Here is a 14,970-nt window from a genome sequence, read left to right on the forward strand (position 1 = left end):
ACCGTGATTTCAATGGACTTTTGTGACTATTGAGACAGAGGCAGCAAAAATGAGTTTAACGGCTAATGAGGGCAAAACAAAGTGCTTGCTGTAATCAAGAAAGGACCGAAGTCTCGGTCAAAACGTAACCATCCACAGACGTAACTTTAAGGTAGTTAGGGACTTCGTCTACCTAGGCTCCAGTATGAATGCATAAAACAACAGACGAAGACAAACTCTAATCTAGCTAACCGCTGTTTCTTTGGGCTAAGAAAGCAATTAAGTAGCAAAGCTCTCTTGAGCGACCAAAGAGTCTATTTAAGACCCTTATCATCCCCGAAGCATAGACTATGACCAGGCCCGGACTAAAGAAAATGGGGGCCCGGAGCAATTTTAAATTTGAGGCCCCCTAAAAAGATATAAAATCTAACCAAGCCAACACATCATAACCCAGCGTCCTAAACCCCAAGCGAGCCAACCTAATAACCCAAAGCGTCCTTAACCCCAAGCGAGCTAACCCAATTACCCGTCGCGCTAGGAGTCCACGCTCTCAGAGACGATGCACCGAGGCGTTGACGCATCGAAAAATCCAAGAAGCTATCCCTCAAGTGCACCAAACCCCGATAAGATTAAGAATTTTTGATAGCCGGGGCTAATTATTCATCAGGGGCTGTTTTTAACGTTTTTGAAAAATAAAATGTGTTTATTTTGCAATCTTACTTACTTACTTACTTAAGGTGGCGCTACAGTCCTGTGTGAACTAGGGCCTCACCCAACAAACTTCTCCATCTAGCTCGGTCCCTAGCTAGATGTCTCCAGTTTCGCCCTCCAAGTTGGGTGAGGTCACCTTCCACTTGTGCGCGCCACCTGATCCGCGGTCTTCCTCTTCTGCGCTGTCCTGTGGGTGCGGATTCGAAGACTTTCCGGGCCGGAGCATTGGTTTCCATGCGCTCTACGTGACCCAGCCATCTTAGTCATTGGACTTTTACTCTTCTTGCTAAGTCTACGTCGCTGTACAGCCCGTACAGTTCGTCGTTCCATCTTCTCCTCCACTCCCCTTCGATGCATACGGGACCGTAGATCACACGAAGAACTTTTCTCTCGAAGCGACCCAAGGTGCTTTCATCCGCTTTTGTCATGGTCCATGCTTCTTCACCGTATAGCAGGACGGGGATGATAAGGGTCTTATATAGCAACACTTTGGTCCCTCGAGAGAGGACATTACTACTCAATTGCTTTCTTAGTCCAAAGAAACAGCGGTTAGCAAGAGTTATTCTGTGTTTGATCTCAGCGCTGGTGTTGTTTTCTGCGTTTACAGCGGAGCCTAGGTAGACGAAGTCCTTGACTACCTCAAAGGTACGTCTGTCGATTGTGACGTTTTGACCAAAACGTCGGTGTTGTATGTCCTTTCTAGACGACAGCATGTACTTTGTTTTGCCTCATTAACCGTTAAACCCATTTTTGCCGCCTCTGCCTCAATACTCACAAAAGCCCCATTGACATCACGCTGAGTTCTTCCGATTATGTCAATGTCATCAGCATATGCCAGTAATTGGACAGACTTTTGAAAGATAGTGCCTCTAATGTTGACGTGTGAGCTCTGCACTATTCTTTCAAGCACGATGTTAAAAAAATCGCATGACAGCGCATCACCTTGTCTAAAACCTTTTTTGACATCAAAAGGTTCTGTTAAGTTGTTTCCAACCTTTATGGAGCAGCGTGAATTCTCCATGGTCATCCTGCACAAACGGACGAGTTTGGCAGGGATGCCAAAACTAGACATGGCTCTATACAGCTCGTCCCTGTAGATGCTGTCATATGCGGCCTTGAAATCGATGAAAAGATGGTGGGTGTCGATTTGGTGCTCTTGAGTTTTTTCCAGGATCTGCCGTAATGTGAATATTTGATCAACTGTGGACTTTCCTGGTCTAAAACCACACTGATAAGGACCTATCAGGTTGTTGACGATGGGCTTTAGACGTTCACATATTATGGCAGAGAAGATTTTATAGGCGATGTTAAGTAGACTTATTCCTCTATAGTTGGTGCAGTTTAGAGGGTCTCCTTTTTTCAGGATCGGGCAAACAATACTGAGGTTCCATTCATCGGGCATGTTTTCTTCCGACCATATCTTACAGATATATGCTCCTAACCAACTTATCTCCAGCTGCTTTAAAGAGCTCGGCATTCAAGCCATCTGCTCCAGCGGCTTTATTAGACTTCAACTTAGATATGGCAGTCTTTACTTCGTCTAAGTCGGGAGGACGGGATTGTTGGCTTTCGTCGTCTATATCGAATGGGTCATCCTGCCTGACAGCGGGATTCAGTTCTTCATCGCCGTTATACAGTCTGCAGAAGTGGTCCTTCCATATTCTCAGCATTGACTGCGGTTTCACTATGATGTTTCCACTTTCGTCTTTGCAGCCTTCGGTTCTAGGTTTATGTACCTGTGAATTTCGTTTCACCTGTTCATAAAACTTTCGAACCTCATTCCTGCTCTTATACCTCTCAACATCTTCGAACGCACGCTTCTCATGCCCTCTCTTTTTCCTTCTGAGAAGTCGGCGTTCCTCTCGCCTCTTCTGCTCATAGAGCTCACGAGCAGCTCTCGTCCTTTTATGCAGCGCCGCTTTGCGTGCCTGTTGTTTGGCTGCATTTGCCTGCCGACATTCCTCATCAAACCAGGGGTTCCTTGTTGGTGGCTGTTTGAAACCCAGCACATCAGAGGCGGCTTCTCTGATTGCATCTTGGCAATGTTGCCACTGGTTCTCGATACATTGTGTTGGCGGCAGAGAACTTCGAGAGAGGTTGCTTGTAACTCGTTCTGAAAACGATTTGGCGATCTCTGGCGATTGTAGCCGTTCGACGTTGTATCTTCTCCCAGCACCTCCCTGTTTTGCCTTGGGTCTGGAAATCCGAAGTGGTGGCTTGGCTACAACGAGGTAGTGGTCCGAGTCGATGTTAGCTCCTCGGAAAGTTCGTACATCCATAATGCTGGAAGCGTCTCTGGCGTCGATCGCAATATGATCAATCTGGTTGACGGTAGATTGATCTGGAGAAGTCCAAGTTCCTTTGTGGATGTTGAGGTGTGGAAAACGCGTACTGGCTACCATGACGTTTCGCCCCACAGCAAAATCTATGAGCCTGAATCCATTGTCGGAAGTGTTGTCGTGCAGGCTGTTCTTTCCGATTATCCCACCAAAGATGTCTTCCCTTCCTAGCTTGGCATTAAAATCGCCCAGGACTATTTTAATATCGTAGCTAGGACACTGCTCATATGTTTCGTCTAAGAGCTCGAAGAACATATCTTTGGTGTTGTCGTCTTTCTCTTCTGTGGGGGCGTGCGCGCATATCAGGCTAATGTTGCCGAATTTAGCCTTGATGCGTATTGTCATGAGGCGCTCATTGATGCACCTATAGCTCAAGACTTCTTGCCTAAGTCTGGCTCCAATGACGAATCCGCATCCAAATAAGCGCTGTTGGTTTTCGTGGTAGCAGTCACCATAGTAAATATCGCAGTTTTTCATCCTCTTTTTGCCCGGCCCATCCCATCGTATTTCCTGGATGGCAGTGATATCTGCTTTATATCGTTCTAGGGCCTCCGCTAATTCTTCGGCCGCACGTGGTCTGTTAAGGGACCTAACATTCCACGTGTATATCCGAAGTTCGTTGTCCTTTATTCGTTTGCGTTGGTTGTCAACAGTAAATCCGTCCGTATCCGAGGCTTGTTGGTGTTTCGCAACTTTGAAAGCTTTTACGTGGCCAGGAAGTCACCCCGACGCACAGATCGTTAGTATAACTCCAAGGATGGGGAGCCGGATAAAACCGCTCCTTACAGGCCTGGGCTCCGAATAAGTCGAAGAAGCCCTATAAGGTGTTCACTAAGTAGTTCAACCTTACTGGAACTGTAGACGCCACCGTTGATTCCATCTCGGGAATTCCTCCGCTGCCGTCTGGATAAGGAGAGGTGCCTTAGTGGAAACACCTCTCCCTACCTCTCTCGTTTGCTGCCCCCAACAACTTTCCACTGGGGTTGGAACCCAATCTCCAACTGAGGTTCTAGGCACCCGATGTTCACCACGTAGAGATGGGAGTAGGAGTTGATAGACAGAGGTTGGTATTAAGAAAAACCCGTGGACGCTTGTGTCCTCTTGAATGCACATGTCTACCATTTGAACATCAGTTAGTTAGTTGTAAGTTATGAATTTTTGACTAGCTTTAAGATAGTTTTAAAATTGTATTAATAAAAATGAATTTAAAAAAAAGGTCCTAGGACTGTCATGCAAGAGGTCTTGAGTTTAATAATACGGGTACTGCCTTTTGCGAAGAATTGGCAAACCTACCTAGAGTAATTCTAATAATTAAAAATGCTTTCTAGAATTACCCGCTCGGTTTTTGCATAAAACTGTAGGTCCCCTCTATCCCTAACATGACTCGCAAATAGGAGTACTTGAGAGTTACACGTCATTACGACATAGTTTTTAACGATCTGTTTATTTATTTTAGTTTTTGGAAAATTTTAACTGCGTTAGAACAATCCCGTGACTTAGGGTTTAAAGTTCGTGTATCTTAGTGCTGTAAATGTTAAGACAAAAATGAAATAAATCCCTATTCGCTTATAATTTTCCCAAATAGGTACCCACAAAAAAGAACTGACAAATGTATTTTTATCCTTACGTAGTAATGTTATCATGAATTTCGTCGTATATTTCGTTTATTCAACTAATCTCTTGTCTTGTTTTTCTTTTCTTTTTTGTTATCCTTCTTACAGAATTGGTGAACGTTGAACTTCGATTTGTGTGCGGGGAGAAGGAAGACGCTTCCGCATCAAGTGATGTAAGTACCTATATCCTTCACATTTTTAGTTATGTTGCTTCCTTTTAACCCAAGTTCGTTCATTCGTCCTTGTTTTTAAAGCCAACACAATAAAATACAAAATAAAAATAAAAATGAAAACGAAATAAAAAAACGTCAAGTCCTCTTTAGCATAATGAGGTGCGGTGCGAAGCGCACATCAGTTGTGGTGTTTTTCGTCCTTTTTTTTTTTTTCTTCTCATACGCTTCTCGTCCTCGCTCATTTGGATGTTCCTTTTTTGTAGCGACTTAAAGCATCCCATTAACAAAAAAAAAAGGTGCTATAGACCCAAAGAAGAAGAAGAATGGAGCTTTCGCCTCATATATGAGAAAGAAACAAAAAAAGGCCAACCGATAAAATAAAGGATAATGGTACATGTGTTCTTGTTTCTTATAATGTGGAGCGCACAAAATAAAACAAAAAAAGGACGAGAAAATGAAAAAAAAAGAAAAACTGGAACAATGCTAAAGTGGAAACGACATTGTCAAGAAAAACCGAATGCAAAAAAAAAAAGAAAAAGGCGAAATAATAGGAAAAAAGAGAACGAAAAAAAAGAAAGCGCCATCCTTTGATATCCTTATGCAAGGAAGTTTTTCTTATATTCCTTTACCTAATATGATTTGTACCCCCCTAAGGGTGTGATGCAACCTCAACTGTTGGTTTATTTTTTTTTGTATTCGTTTTATTGTCTAAATTTTATTCTTTCTCTTTGTTGTATCAGATGCTGACATTTTGCAACGAAGATAAGCTAAAGCGTAAAATGAACAGTAAAAACAACAAAGCGCATTTTTGTTTTTTATTCTCGTACAAAAGTCATATCTTTGAAAGCCTTTGGGGGAATTTTGAAATTTATTTTTTTTTTCGCTCATTCTTTTGTGTTTTTTTCTTTTTTTTTGTTATTTCCTTAAATGTTATTTGTATGATCTAAATTGTAGAAAATTTATTTGAGAATGGAAAACATATTTAAAAAAATTACAACAATGATCAACAGGATGTCTGATTTCAAATCTTTCTTGTTTTTGACTTTAGTTAACGTGTTTTCTTGTTGATTGAGGTGCGTTTATTTAAAATGAGAAATTTTGGTTTGTCCTACTGGGATTTATTTTTAAGACAAATGATTCTGGGATTATGAGATTTGAATACAAAAGTTTAGTAATGGAAGAAAGCATTAATACTTTGTAATTTTTTTCCAAATATTGAGGGTTTTTGTGCCATCTTTTGAAACTAACTACACCCTTAGTTGTTAAGAAAAAAATTATCCAAAGAAAAGTGCATTTTTTCAAACTGCTTCAAACGCAGTTATTATGAAACAATTTTAACGTTGTTTATGGGCGTTTTTAAGTGCCTGACAGTTTAAATTAGTGTTTCCTGTGAAATTTAGTTCCTGATAAGATTTAAAAAAAATGTACAATGGCAGTGTTTATAAGGCTTGAATCGATTTGCTTAGAGACCACGATCTTACCGGATGAGGAATAGCTGATAAAATTGACCCGAGTTTTATTCTTATATTTTGTACCAAAAAAGTTTGAAGGGAGGTAAAAATAAATTGCAAGTACATACATCAGCTTGAAGACGAATAATTGTAAGGTGTGAGTCTTCATTTTCTTCATTCTTTTTATTCTGTGGTAAAAATAATACAAAACGTTGCCGTCAACTCAAATCGCTCAACACATTAAATAGTTATTAAAAATTGGGCCTATTTTAGACGAATTTAAATTAAGACAACACCGACACTTGAGTTTTGAGCTGGAAAATTAACGTGATCATGTGAACTTTTTAGACAAAGAACGGTTCGTTTATTATTTTCATGATTTGAGCAGATACAAATGTTTTCGAGCCGTCAGTTATTATGAAACAATTTTACTTAAGGTCGTTAGATCAAAAACGACTGAATCTCTTTATAAGGGATTTTTTGAAAAGAAAAATGAATGCAAAATAAGGTCTGGTGACTTACAACTCTTAACTATTCCTGTATGTGAGTACTGTTGTTAGGAATGGAGGGGACCTACAGTTTTAAGCCGAATTCAAACGGCTAATTTGAGAAATCACTTTTCATGGCAAGAATAAGTCAATTCAAAATTCTAGTACCCACCGAAAAAGCCTTTTAGCTAGCACAATCAGAGATTAATCCCAAAGACTCTGGCATGACAGTAATAAGTTGTCATAAATTATGTCACAAAAGTTCAAGACGGTCTTATTTAAAGCTTCGAAATAAACTGTTACCTTAATTCTTTAAACATATATTCTAATGTAAGCAATATAAACTACTCAAAAAAAGGACCCACCTAACCAATATTTTGTTTGCCTAAAAAAATAATTAATTTGTGAGCATTATTGAAGCCCAGAATTTTATGGTACAGTTTTCATACGTATGATTTCATGCTTACAAAAATTTTACAGTTACCTCCAAGTGAATAGGCAAAAAAAGCCAATCAATTCAAAAATTATTGCTGCTAAGTGTTTCTCTGTTTAAATGTTGGTCTTTATTTCTTCGTAATTAGACGTTATTACAATGCTCGGTTCTAGACGCAATTTGAATACTGAAATCGCAATTAGAACGGTAAATATTCTGGAGCAAGGATTGTCTCAAATGGCTGTTGGAAATTGAATCGGTTTTTTGCGGTGAGTTATCCAAAACGTGTGGAAAGGCTTCCAGGAAATCAGGAGTGTAGCAAAGAAACCAGAATCAGCATAAATTCGAGCCACAATTCAGCAAGAAGACCGGTACATTCAAATAACTGCATGCCGGTCACGCAAGCAACTCTTTGTGACGCTAATATTACATTTTTACCATGGCCAGCAAAGATCAAAGACCTCAACCGAGCATTTTTGGGACCAGTTAAAGACAAGCCTAAAAAAAAAACAGTGTCAACATTAAAAAGCTCATTAACTCCTTAAAAGCCTTTTGGGGCGTAAACCCGAACTAAATGTAAGACATCTGATCGAAAGCGTACCAGAGTGTAAAAGTGTGTACATTTTGTTTTAATACTTAGCTAAAACACATTAACCAAAACAAAATATAATTAAAAAAAAATATTTTTTTTTACACGAAAGCCCAAAAACTTTGTGGACCTTTTTTTGTTTTGAGTAGTATAGAAATGACAGTTTATTTTTAATTAAGCTTCTGTTAACATAGTGTAAAGTATGTAAGCAAATAGAATCTAAGTTATTGCCTTTCAAACGGGAGTAATGTGTTTTAACCGAATTTTGTTGATCCAATAATGTTCGTCGATCGGGTTTTTCGCCGCTCATATTCAAGCGTTGATGATAGTCCAAAAATGATGGTCGGAACGTTTCCCTCTAGAGACTTATTGGTAAAAATGATATTTTTGAATGAATAGACTTTTGTCTTTGAAGAAATAAGTAAGAAAGATCCATTTTTGGAAAAAAAGATTGTGAAAACAGTTAACAAAAATATGTGCTAGATGATTTGAAAAGAGTTTTCAATTACTGCTTTCAATGAAGTTAGAAAGATATTTCCACATCAAAACTACAGAAAACTGCCTTAGGGTTAATCTTGCAGATTTTCCCAAATTAGAATATTTTTTGTGGTCAAAATTGGAGAGTGTACCTAAGAAAACTTCTTGCTTCTTAAATTCTTAAGAAAGAGTTCACCTAAGTAGTGTCAAAAAAATAGTGAAACAATTGTGTTAATAAAACAAATATTATGGCTAACCAAATTAAATAACAATTAATACAAAATACATTATAGTCCTTAACTTATAGTGTTTTTATATTTTTGACAGAAGTTATGGTAGGACTACGTAGAAGGAAATGAAGACTCATAACCGGAATTTCTGTGAAATACTTAAATGATTTAAACTGCATCTGTGTAACCTTTGTTTTGCAATGTCTTAGTTTTGATATTTTTTTTTTAACAATTTCAAAGATTCACATTTCAAAACAATAATGTGATGGCAAAATTGTAAAGCAAGGGTTCAAATTCAGAACAACTTAATGCTTTATTGTTTGGTTTTTAGGTTAGAAAAACACTAGTAGTGTTATTTGGGACTTCAGAAACTAATATTCGAACGGCCAATTTCTTGAAAAAGTTCTAATTACTAAAACTCTGTTTCTTGAAAAATTAGAACTCGATTTTTTCTAGTTCATTTCTTCCTCCAGTTCTCCAGTCTTAAAACTCAAATTTAGATATCACTTTGAGATAGAACTTCAATTTATTAGACACCCAATTTAGGGGTCTAAAAAATAAGAATCTGGTTGGGAAGTATTTGTATTTATTTGACTTAATGTTAAGGTAAATGTGTAATGATATGTATGTTGTTTAAGAACTTTCTTATGAAAGTGGATAACCTTGCAATAGTTTTCAGAAAGAAATATGATTTTTAACACTGAAGAAAGTATTCTGCTTGCATTTAAACTTTGTTTAGGCTTTAAATTCAATTCGGCAATTTATTTAATGGAGCCAGATTTATGACAAAGTTGTTTATCGGAAAATCCAATTTTTAATATTATTTGTTCATAAAATGTCAGAATTTATTGTCTGATATTCTAACGAGTGTTTTGAAAGCAGTTAATTATACTTTGTTTTATAAAACCGAGGTTTGACTCCTTAAAACTCAATACAAAATTTACACAGATTTCTAAGGAAATTATAGAAAGTTAAGAATTGTTAGAGTTTGACTAACTTTAAAGACAAAGTTTCAAAGATAAACCTAGAGTTATTTTATTGAGTTTTGAATTGAACTTAGAACTTTGTCAAGAAATTGGTCGTACAACTCCTTAGTGTGCTTTCACAAAATTGTACATCTCGACTTGTTTGACATAACATTTTCTTTTTGAATTTAATGATTCAAGTAAAATAAATTTTATGAGCAACGATTTTTCTTCTGTTTTTACTTGTAGTCTTGGAAAATAAGATATAATTATGATAATAAAAAAAGAGGCTGGGTTGCGACCCACACTGATTACTTTCAATCCCGTCTGCCGATTTGTCTTGCTTAAAAGATTTGTAGATTTTCGTGTTTTGTTAAAAAAGTAGTCAATTCTTGTGCAGATCAATTCAACACCTGTTTGGTTATGAAGATCATTAGTTGAATGATGCCAGGGTAGATTCAGCGTCATTTTTAGAATTTTGTTTTGACACACTTGGAGTTTTTTAATATGGGAGATTGCGCAATTCCACACACCTGACGTCTCGTGAAAAAGATTGATTTTACCTTTGCATCATTTAGTTTAATTTTCCATTTGTGATAATATCTCATTAAAATATGAAGTGCATTTTGAAGATTTTTGGTCTGAATATTGAGACCAAACTTATGCGAAGAGAGTATGCAGGTGTCATCTGCATAAATCCTTGATTCACATTACACAACATGGTAGCTGTGGAAAATCAGACGTGTACACATTATATAAGATAGGACCAAGAATTAAACCTTGAGGGACACCATACTGAATATTAAATAACACGGATTCACATTTATTAACGTACACTTGAAAACATTTTCCTGATAAATAAACTTTGAATTGTTTTTATGAGAAAACTTGGAATCGCTAATATTTCCAATTCGTAAATAAGAGCATTATGCCAAACAGATTCGAAAGCTTTTTCGATATCTGATAGGACCAAACCTGTAGATCTTCCTTCAGAACGATTATTTTTGATAATGTAACAAAACCTTAGCTCTTGATGTGAAGTACTGTGGTGGTTGATAAATCTAAACTGTTGGCCAGGAAAAATATGTTTTTCTCCAATTAATAAGTTGAGTTTTTATTTTAAAGTATTTCGAACACCTCACTCAAACTGCTTAGAAGACTGATTAGCCTATTATAGCTTTTTTTATCTGTCTTTACCAGCTTTCAATATTGGAATGCAACTACCCATAGGAAGTAATTGCAATCGGTCCGATTCGTTGAATTGAAAATTCTTGACATTTCTTGACGTTTCAAGTTTAATAGAGTCAACCGTTCGCAAAATTTTTTTCGTCGTCCATACTCAAAAACCATTAGATTTATTGACTTCAAATAAATTTTGTTATACAGAAAGATGCAAAAAAGACTCAAAAAAATCGAGTGGTTTCTTTTTGAACAATCTTACTTACTTTTTTTGAAAACCAAAAAAAACAGAACGAATATTTGACGAACAAAAAATAATTTTATCTTCAAAACAATTTTGTGCAACGAAAAATATTGTTTTTGACACCTGGTAATATTTTGAGAAAAATCCAATTGACAGTTAGTTTGTGTATACAAAAAATCTAACAAAAAATATTACCAGAAGTTAGCAAAAATTGATTTTCGACTTAAATATCTTTTTAGAAATTAGAGATTAAGCTTTGAACAAATTTTTCTTATAAAAAATATTGTTTTCAACATTCGGTAAAATTCTGAGAAAAATTAAATTGAAAACAATACTAAATCTAGGTAAAAATTTACTTTCGACTGAAATATCTTTTCTAAAATTAAAAATATTGGCCTTAAACTTATTTTATCTCATAGAAAATATAATTTTTAACATTCAGCAAATTTTGTATAAAAATCCAATGTTAAAAAAAAATGATAAAATCTATAAAAAATAATACGCAAATTTGGTGATAATTGATGTTCGGTTGTCGATATCTAGTAAACAATAGAAGATATTGGCTTAAAATTTATTTCATTCAACCCAATTTCTATTTGTTTATATAAAAAACAAGAACTTGTAAGAAATGCTACTAAAATTGGTAAAAATTATTTAACGACTAAAACCTCGTCATCAAAAATAGATTTTGAAATCAAACTATTTATTTATTATTTATTATTTATTTTTTTAAGAACAATTCACCTGACTACTTTTTCAACAAAACACGAAAATCTAAAAATCTTTTAAGCAAGACAAATTGGCAGACTGAATGGAAACATTCCCATTTCAGAGTGGGTCGCATTCCAGCCTCTTTTGGTTGTATATATTTTTAATCAAAAACCAATTTTTACCAATTAAAAAAAATGACTGTTGGATTTTTATAAAAAAATTACTGAATATCGAAAACAATATTTTCTGGGAGATAAAACTAGTTTAAAGATAGTATAACTTTTGATGTTTGTTTTAGTATTGTTGTTTTTTAAAAAAAAAAAATTAAATTCGATTTTTTTCCAACATTTTACTGAATGTTAACATAAAAATAAATTAATTAAAAGCCAATGTCTCAAAATTTCGAAAAGATATTTGGGTCAAAATCATTTTAACCAACTTATAGTACGGTTTTTTTAAGGTTTTTATTCTTTATAAGAAAAAGTATCAATTCTATTTTTCTCAAAATTTAATTTAGACGTCAAAAACGTTTTTCTTCGTTGCATAAAAGTGTTTTGGAGTCATTTCTTGTTTGAAAAATATTCGAAGAATAAAAAAAAACTTTAATTGGATTTTTTTCCAAAATATACTACTTTGGTACCACGTTACAATATATAATATAAAATTTAATTCAAGTCTCTAGCATTATTGGTTCGTGACATATTTAGGGTTAACCAAAATGTTCACCTATTTTTTGAATTGCTATGGTAAAAAATCACCCACTCAATTTTTTTGAGAGTCTTTTCTGCATCTTACTGTATTACTATCTGTATAACAAAATTTATTTGAGGTCGATATCTGTACTGGTTCTTGAAAAAAAAATTTTTACGACTCTATGGAAACGTCGTTGAAACGTCGAGAAATGTTAAAATGTTCATTTTGACAAATTGGACCGATTAAAATAACTTCCTATAGGAAGTTAATAAGATATAAAAAAGAGAGTTTTGGTCCAGTCATTTGGTAAAAAAAAGGGTTACCTGGAAAGTTTTCCGGGAGTTTTGAAAATTGGTTAATTTATAGCATATAGGGTATGCTCTTTTCGAATTTCAACTTTGCCACCTCGTACCCCCGCGCGCCGGTCGCGCAGCCATCTTGAAAAAATGGCATCTAAAACGGTTTTTTATGAATATCTCCTTTCCAACGCATTTTACGAAAAAAATATTTATGTACAAAAATAAACTAGACAAAATTTCCTACAATTTATGTAGCCATAATTTTTTTCATAAAATCAATAGTTTTTGGCGTACGAGCACCGCAAAGTATCATTTATCTGTACCACCACGTGTTTTTCGTATATTGTTCTAAAATATTCTATTACTGCCGCCGGTTTTCTCACGCTGTGTTTCTAGTCTCCATACTCTCGACCTACAACGAAACATATGTCGGTAGAAGCTATATTACGAGAAATACGTGGTTGAGCCATATATTGACACATCTTTCAATTGCCAAAATTGTTCTACAATCAATAGATATTACACCCGATCTCAACGCAGAATAAGAAAGAATTTTATACAATTTTTATAGGTCAGTGGTACTCGAGGCGGACCAAGAAGGATGCTGTCAAGAACTTGCAGAGAAATTAAGAATCAATTGATTACATTTGAACAACGTGGCCGTACAGCAAAATTATGCGTCCAGTATTTCCGGATGGTTACACTTGTTAAAAAAAAATTATTGAAGCAGAAAGATTGGCAATTGGAATTTACATTTCGACACTATTTAGAAAATGATTCCTTATTTTCAGGCTAGTGGCCACTTCTTGTATGCAAAATCTTGCCATTTATATTTGCAGGACATGTCGGATTTAAAGAAACGAATGTCTGCTGAAGAATACGAACTTTTAGTAGTACGAAATACGCAGAAAGATCCCGACGATCAAGAATAGCTGCTTTAGTAGACATACTCTTCTACGAGACAGTGATTCCAACTGTGTCACAAAATAAATTCCTGGGGAATGATGCGAACAAGAACCGTCTCATTAGAATGTTGAAAACAAAATTTGAAGCGGAAAATTTCATGGTATCACAAGCCACGGAAGATGCAAATACGTTAGTCATCAATACCGCAATAAATGTTTCACTAGCATTCGATACCGTAATAGTGGTCGGCGAAGATATAGATCTTCTGTCATAGATAAAACAGCTGCAGATCATATTTTATTTTTGCATGCCTTCAGTGGCTGTCATACCACATGTGCACTCTTTAATCAAGGACAAATGAAATTCTTTAATGTACTCCGAAAAATTCCTGATTTTAACGAAGTCATTGAGGTATTTAAAAATCCGAACGCTGATCCAGAGATCATTGCTAAAGCAGGAGAACGTTTCCTCCTTCAATTATACGGTTATAGGCCTATAGGGGAAACCAAAAAATGTATTCCATTATTTTTTGGCACAATTTGCAACATTTTTGGTTTACTTTCCAAAAAAAACTGTTTCTTCTGGCAATTTTAATGATAACAACTTTTTAGGCACTTCATATGTTTTGACCTTCAATTATGATTTCATGAATTTAATTGTTTCTATGTTTTATTGAGTTATTTATCGATTACTTTTTCAAATGTTTAAATTTTTGTTCGACATTGCGGGGATGGACTTTGACCCACTTTCTTAAAAAAATATGAAACTTATGGCCAACTTTCTTCTAGAATTTTGACCTACTTAGATGTGCTACAAAGGGCTTGAATTTTTAACTTGGCATAGGACGTCAAAGGGCCTTAATTGCTTTTTAAATTAATTTCTAGTTTTTTTTTGAAAAAATTTGGGAATTGTGGCTGATTTTTAAAATGTTTCTTATTTTTCACTAAGCCCTCTAAAAATTCTTCTTTAATGTCCCCACTAAACTGTATTTCGTATTTAAACTATTTTAAATTTCTATTTAACTTATTTATGAATTCCACGAAAACATATAATTTTATTCTATGTTTCGCAAAAATCCATTTAATTCACTTCTAGTGAAATACTTTTTTGAAAAATATCTATAAACCAACATTTTTATCCATCAATAATAATTAAAACAAATTCTGTACTCACAATTTATACCAAAATTCCTAATTTAGAACTGCCTCACACATATTTAGAGACAAAGAGTTAATAGTAATTTCATAATCAGCTAACAGCAAACAGCATTTCCAATTAAAGACATTCTCGGGAAATGAAGGTAGCTGATGGTATAATTGAATAATAACAGCTGTACCTATGCCTCGTCACAAATTACAACAAATTTATTCCAACAGAATCAGATATAGAGATAGAAAGAGGATGAGAGAATGTCCTTTGATTAAACGTGGGGCATAGTTGGTCTTCGTATGTAGCTTCAAAACAGTGCAAAAGCGGTTCATGTTGCTTAA

General features: G+C 35.2%; 1 protein-coding gene across 1 annotated transcript in view; it reads left to right on the forward strand.

The window, feature by feature from the left end:
- Positions 1 to 14,970, forward strand: part of LOC129938337 (cation-independent mannose-6-phosphate receptor) — a 132,082-nt gene that overhangs the window by 93,702 nt on the left and 23,410 nt on the right. The window contains exon 14 of the mRNA XM_056045817.1: positions 4,751 to 4,815. Within this exon, the coding sequence (XP_055901792.1) occupies positions 4,751 to 4,815 (65 nt within the window). The remainder of the gene's footprint in view (positions 1 to 4,750; positions 4,816 to 14,970) is intronic.

Source organism: Eupeodes corollae, chromosome 1, assembly GCF_945859685.1.
Source record: "Eupeodes corollae chromosome 1, idEupCoro1.1, whole genome shotgun sequence".
In the NCBI taxonomy this organism is placed as follows: Eukaryota; Metazoa; Arthropoda; class Insecta; order Diptera; family Syrphidae; genus Eupeodes; species Eupeodes corollae.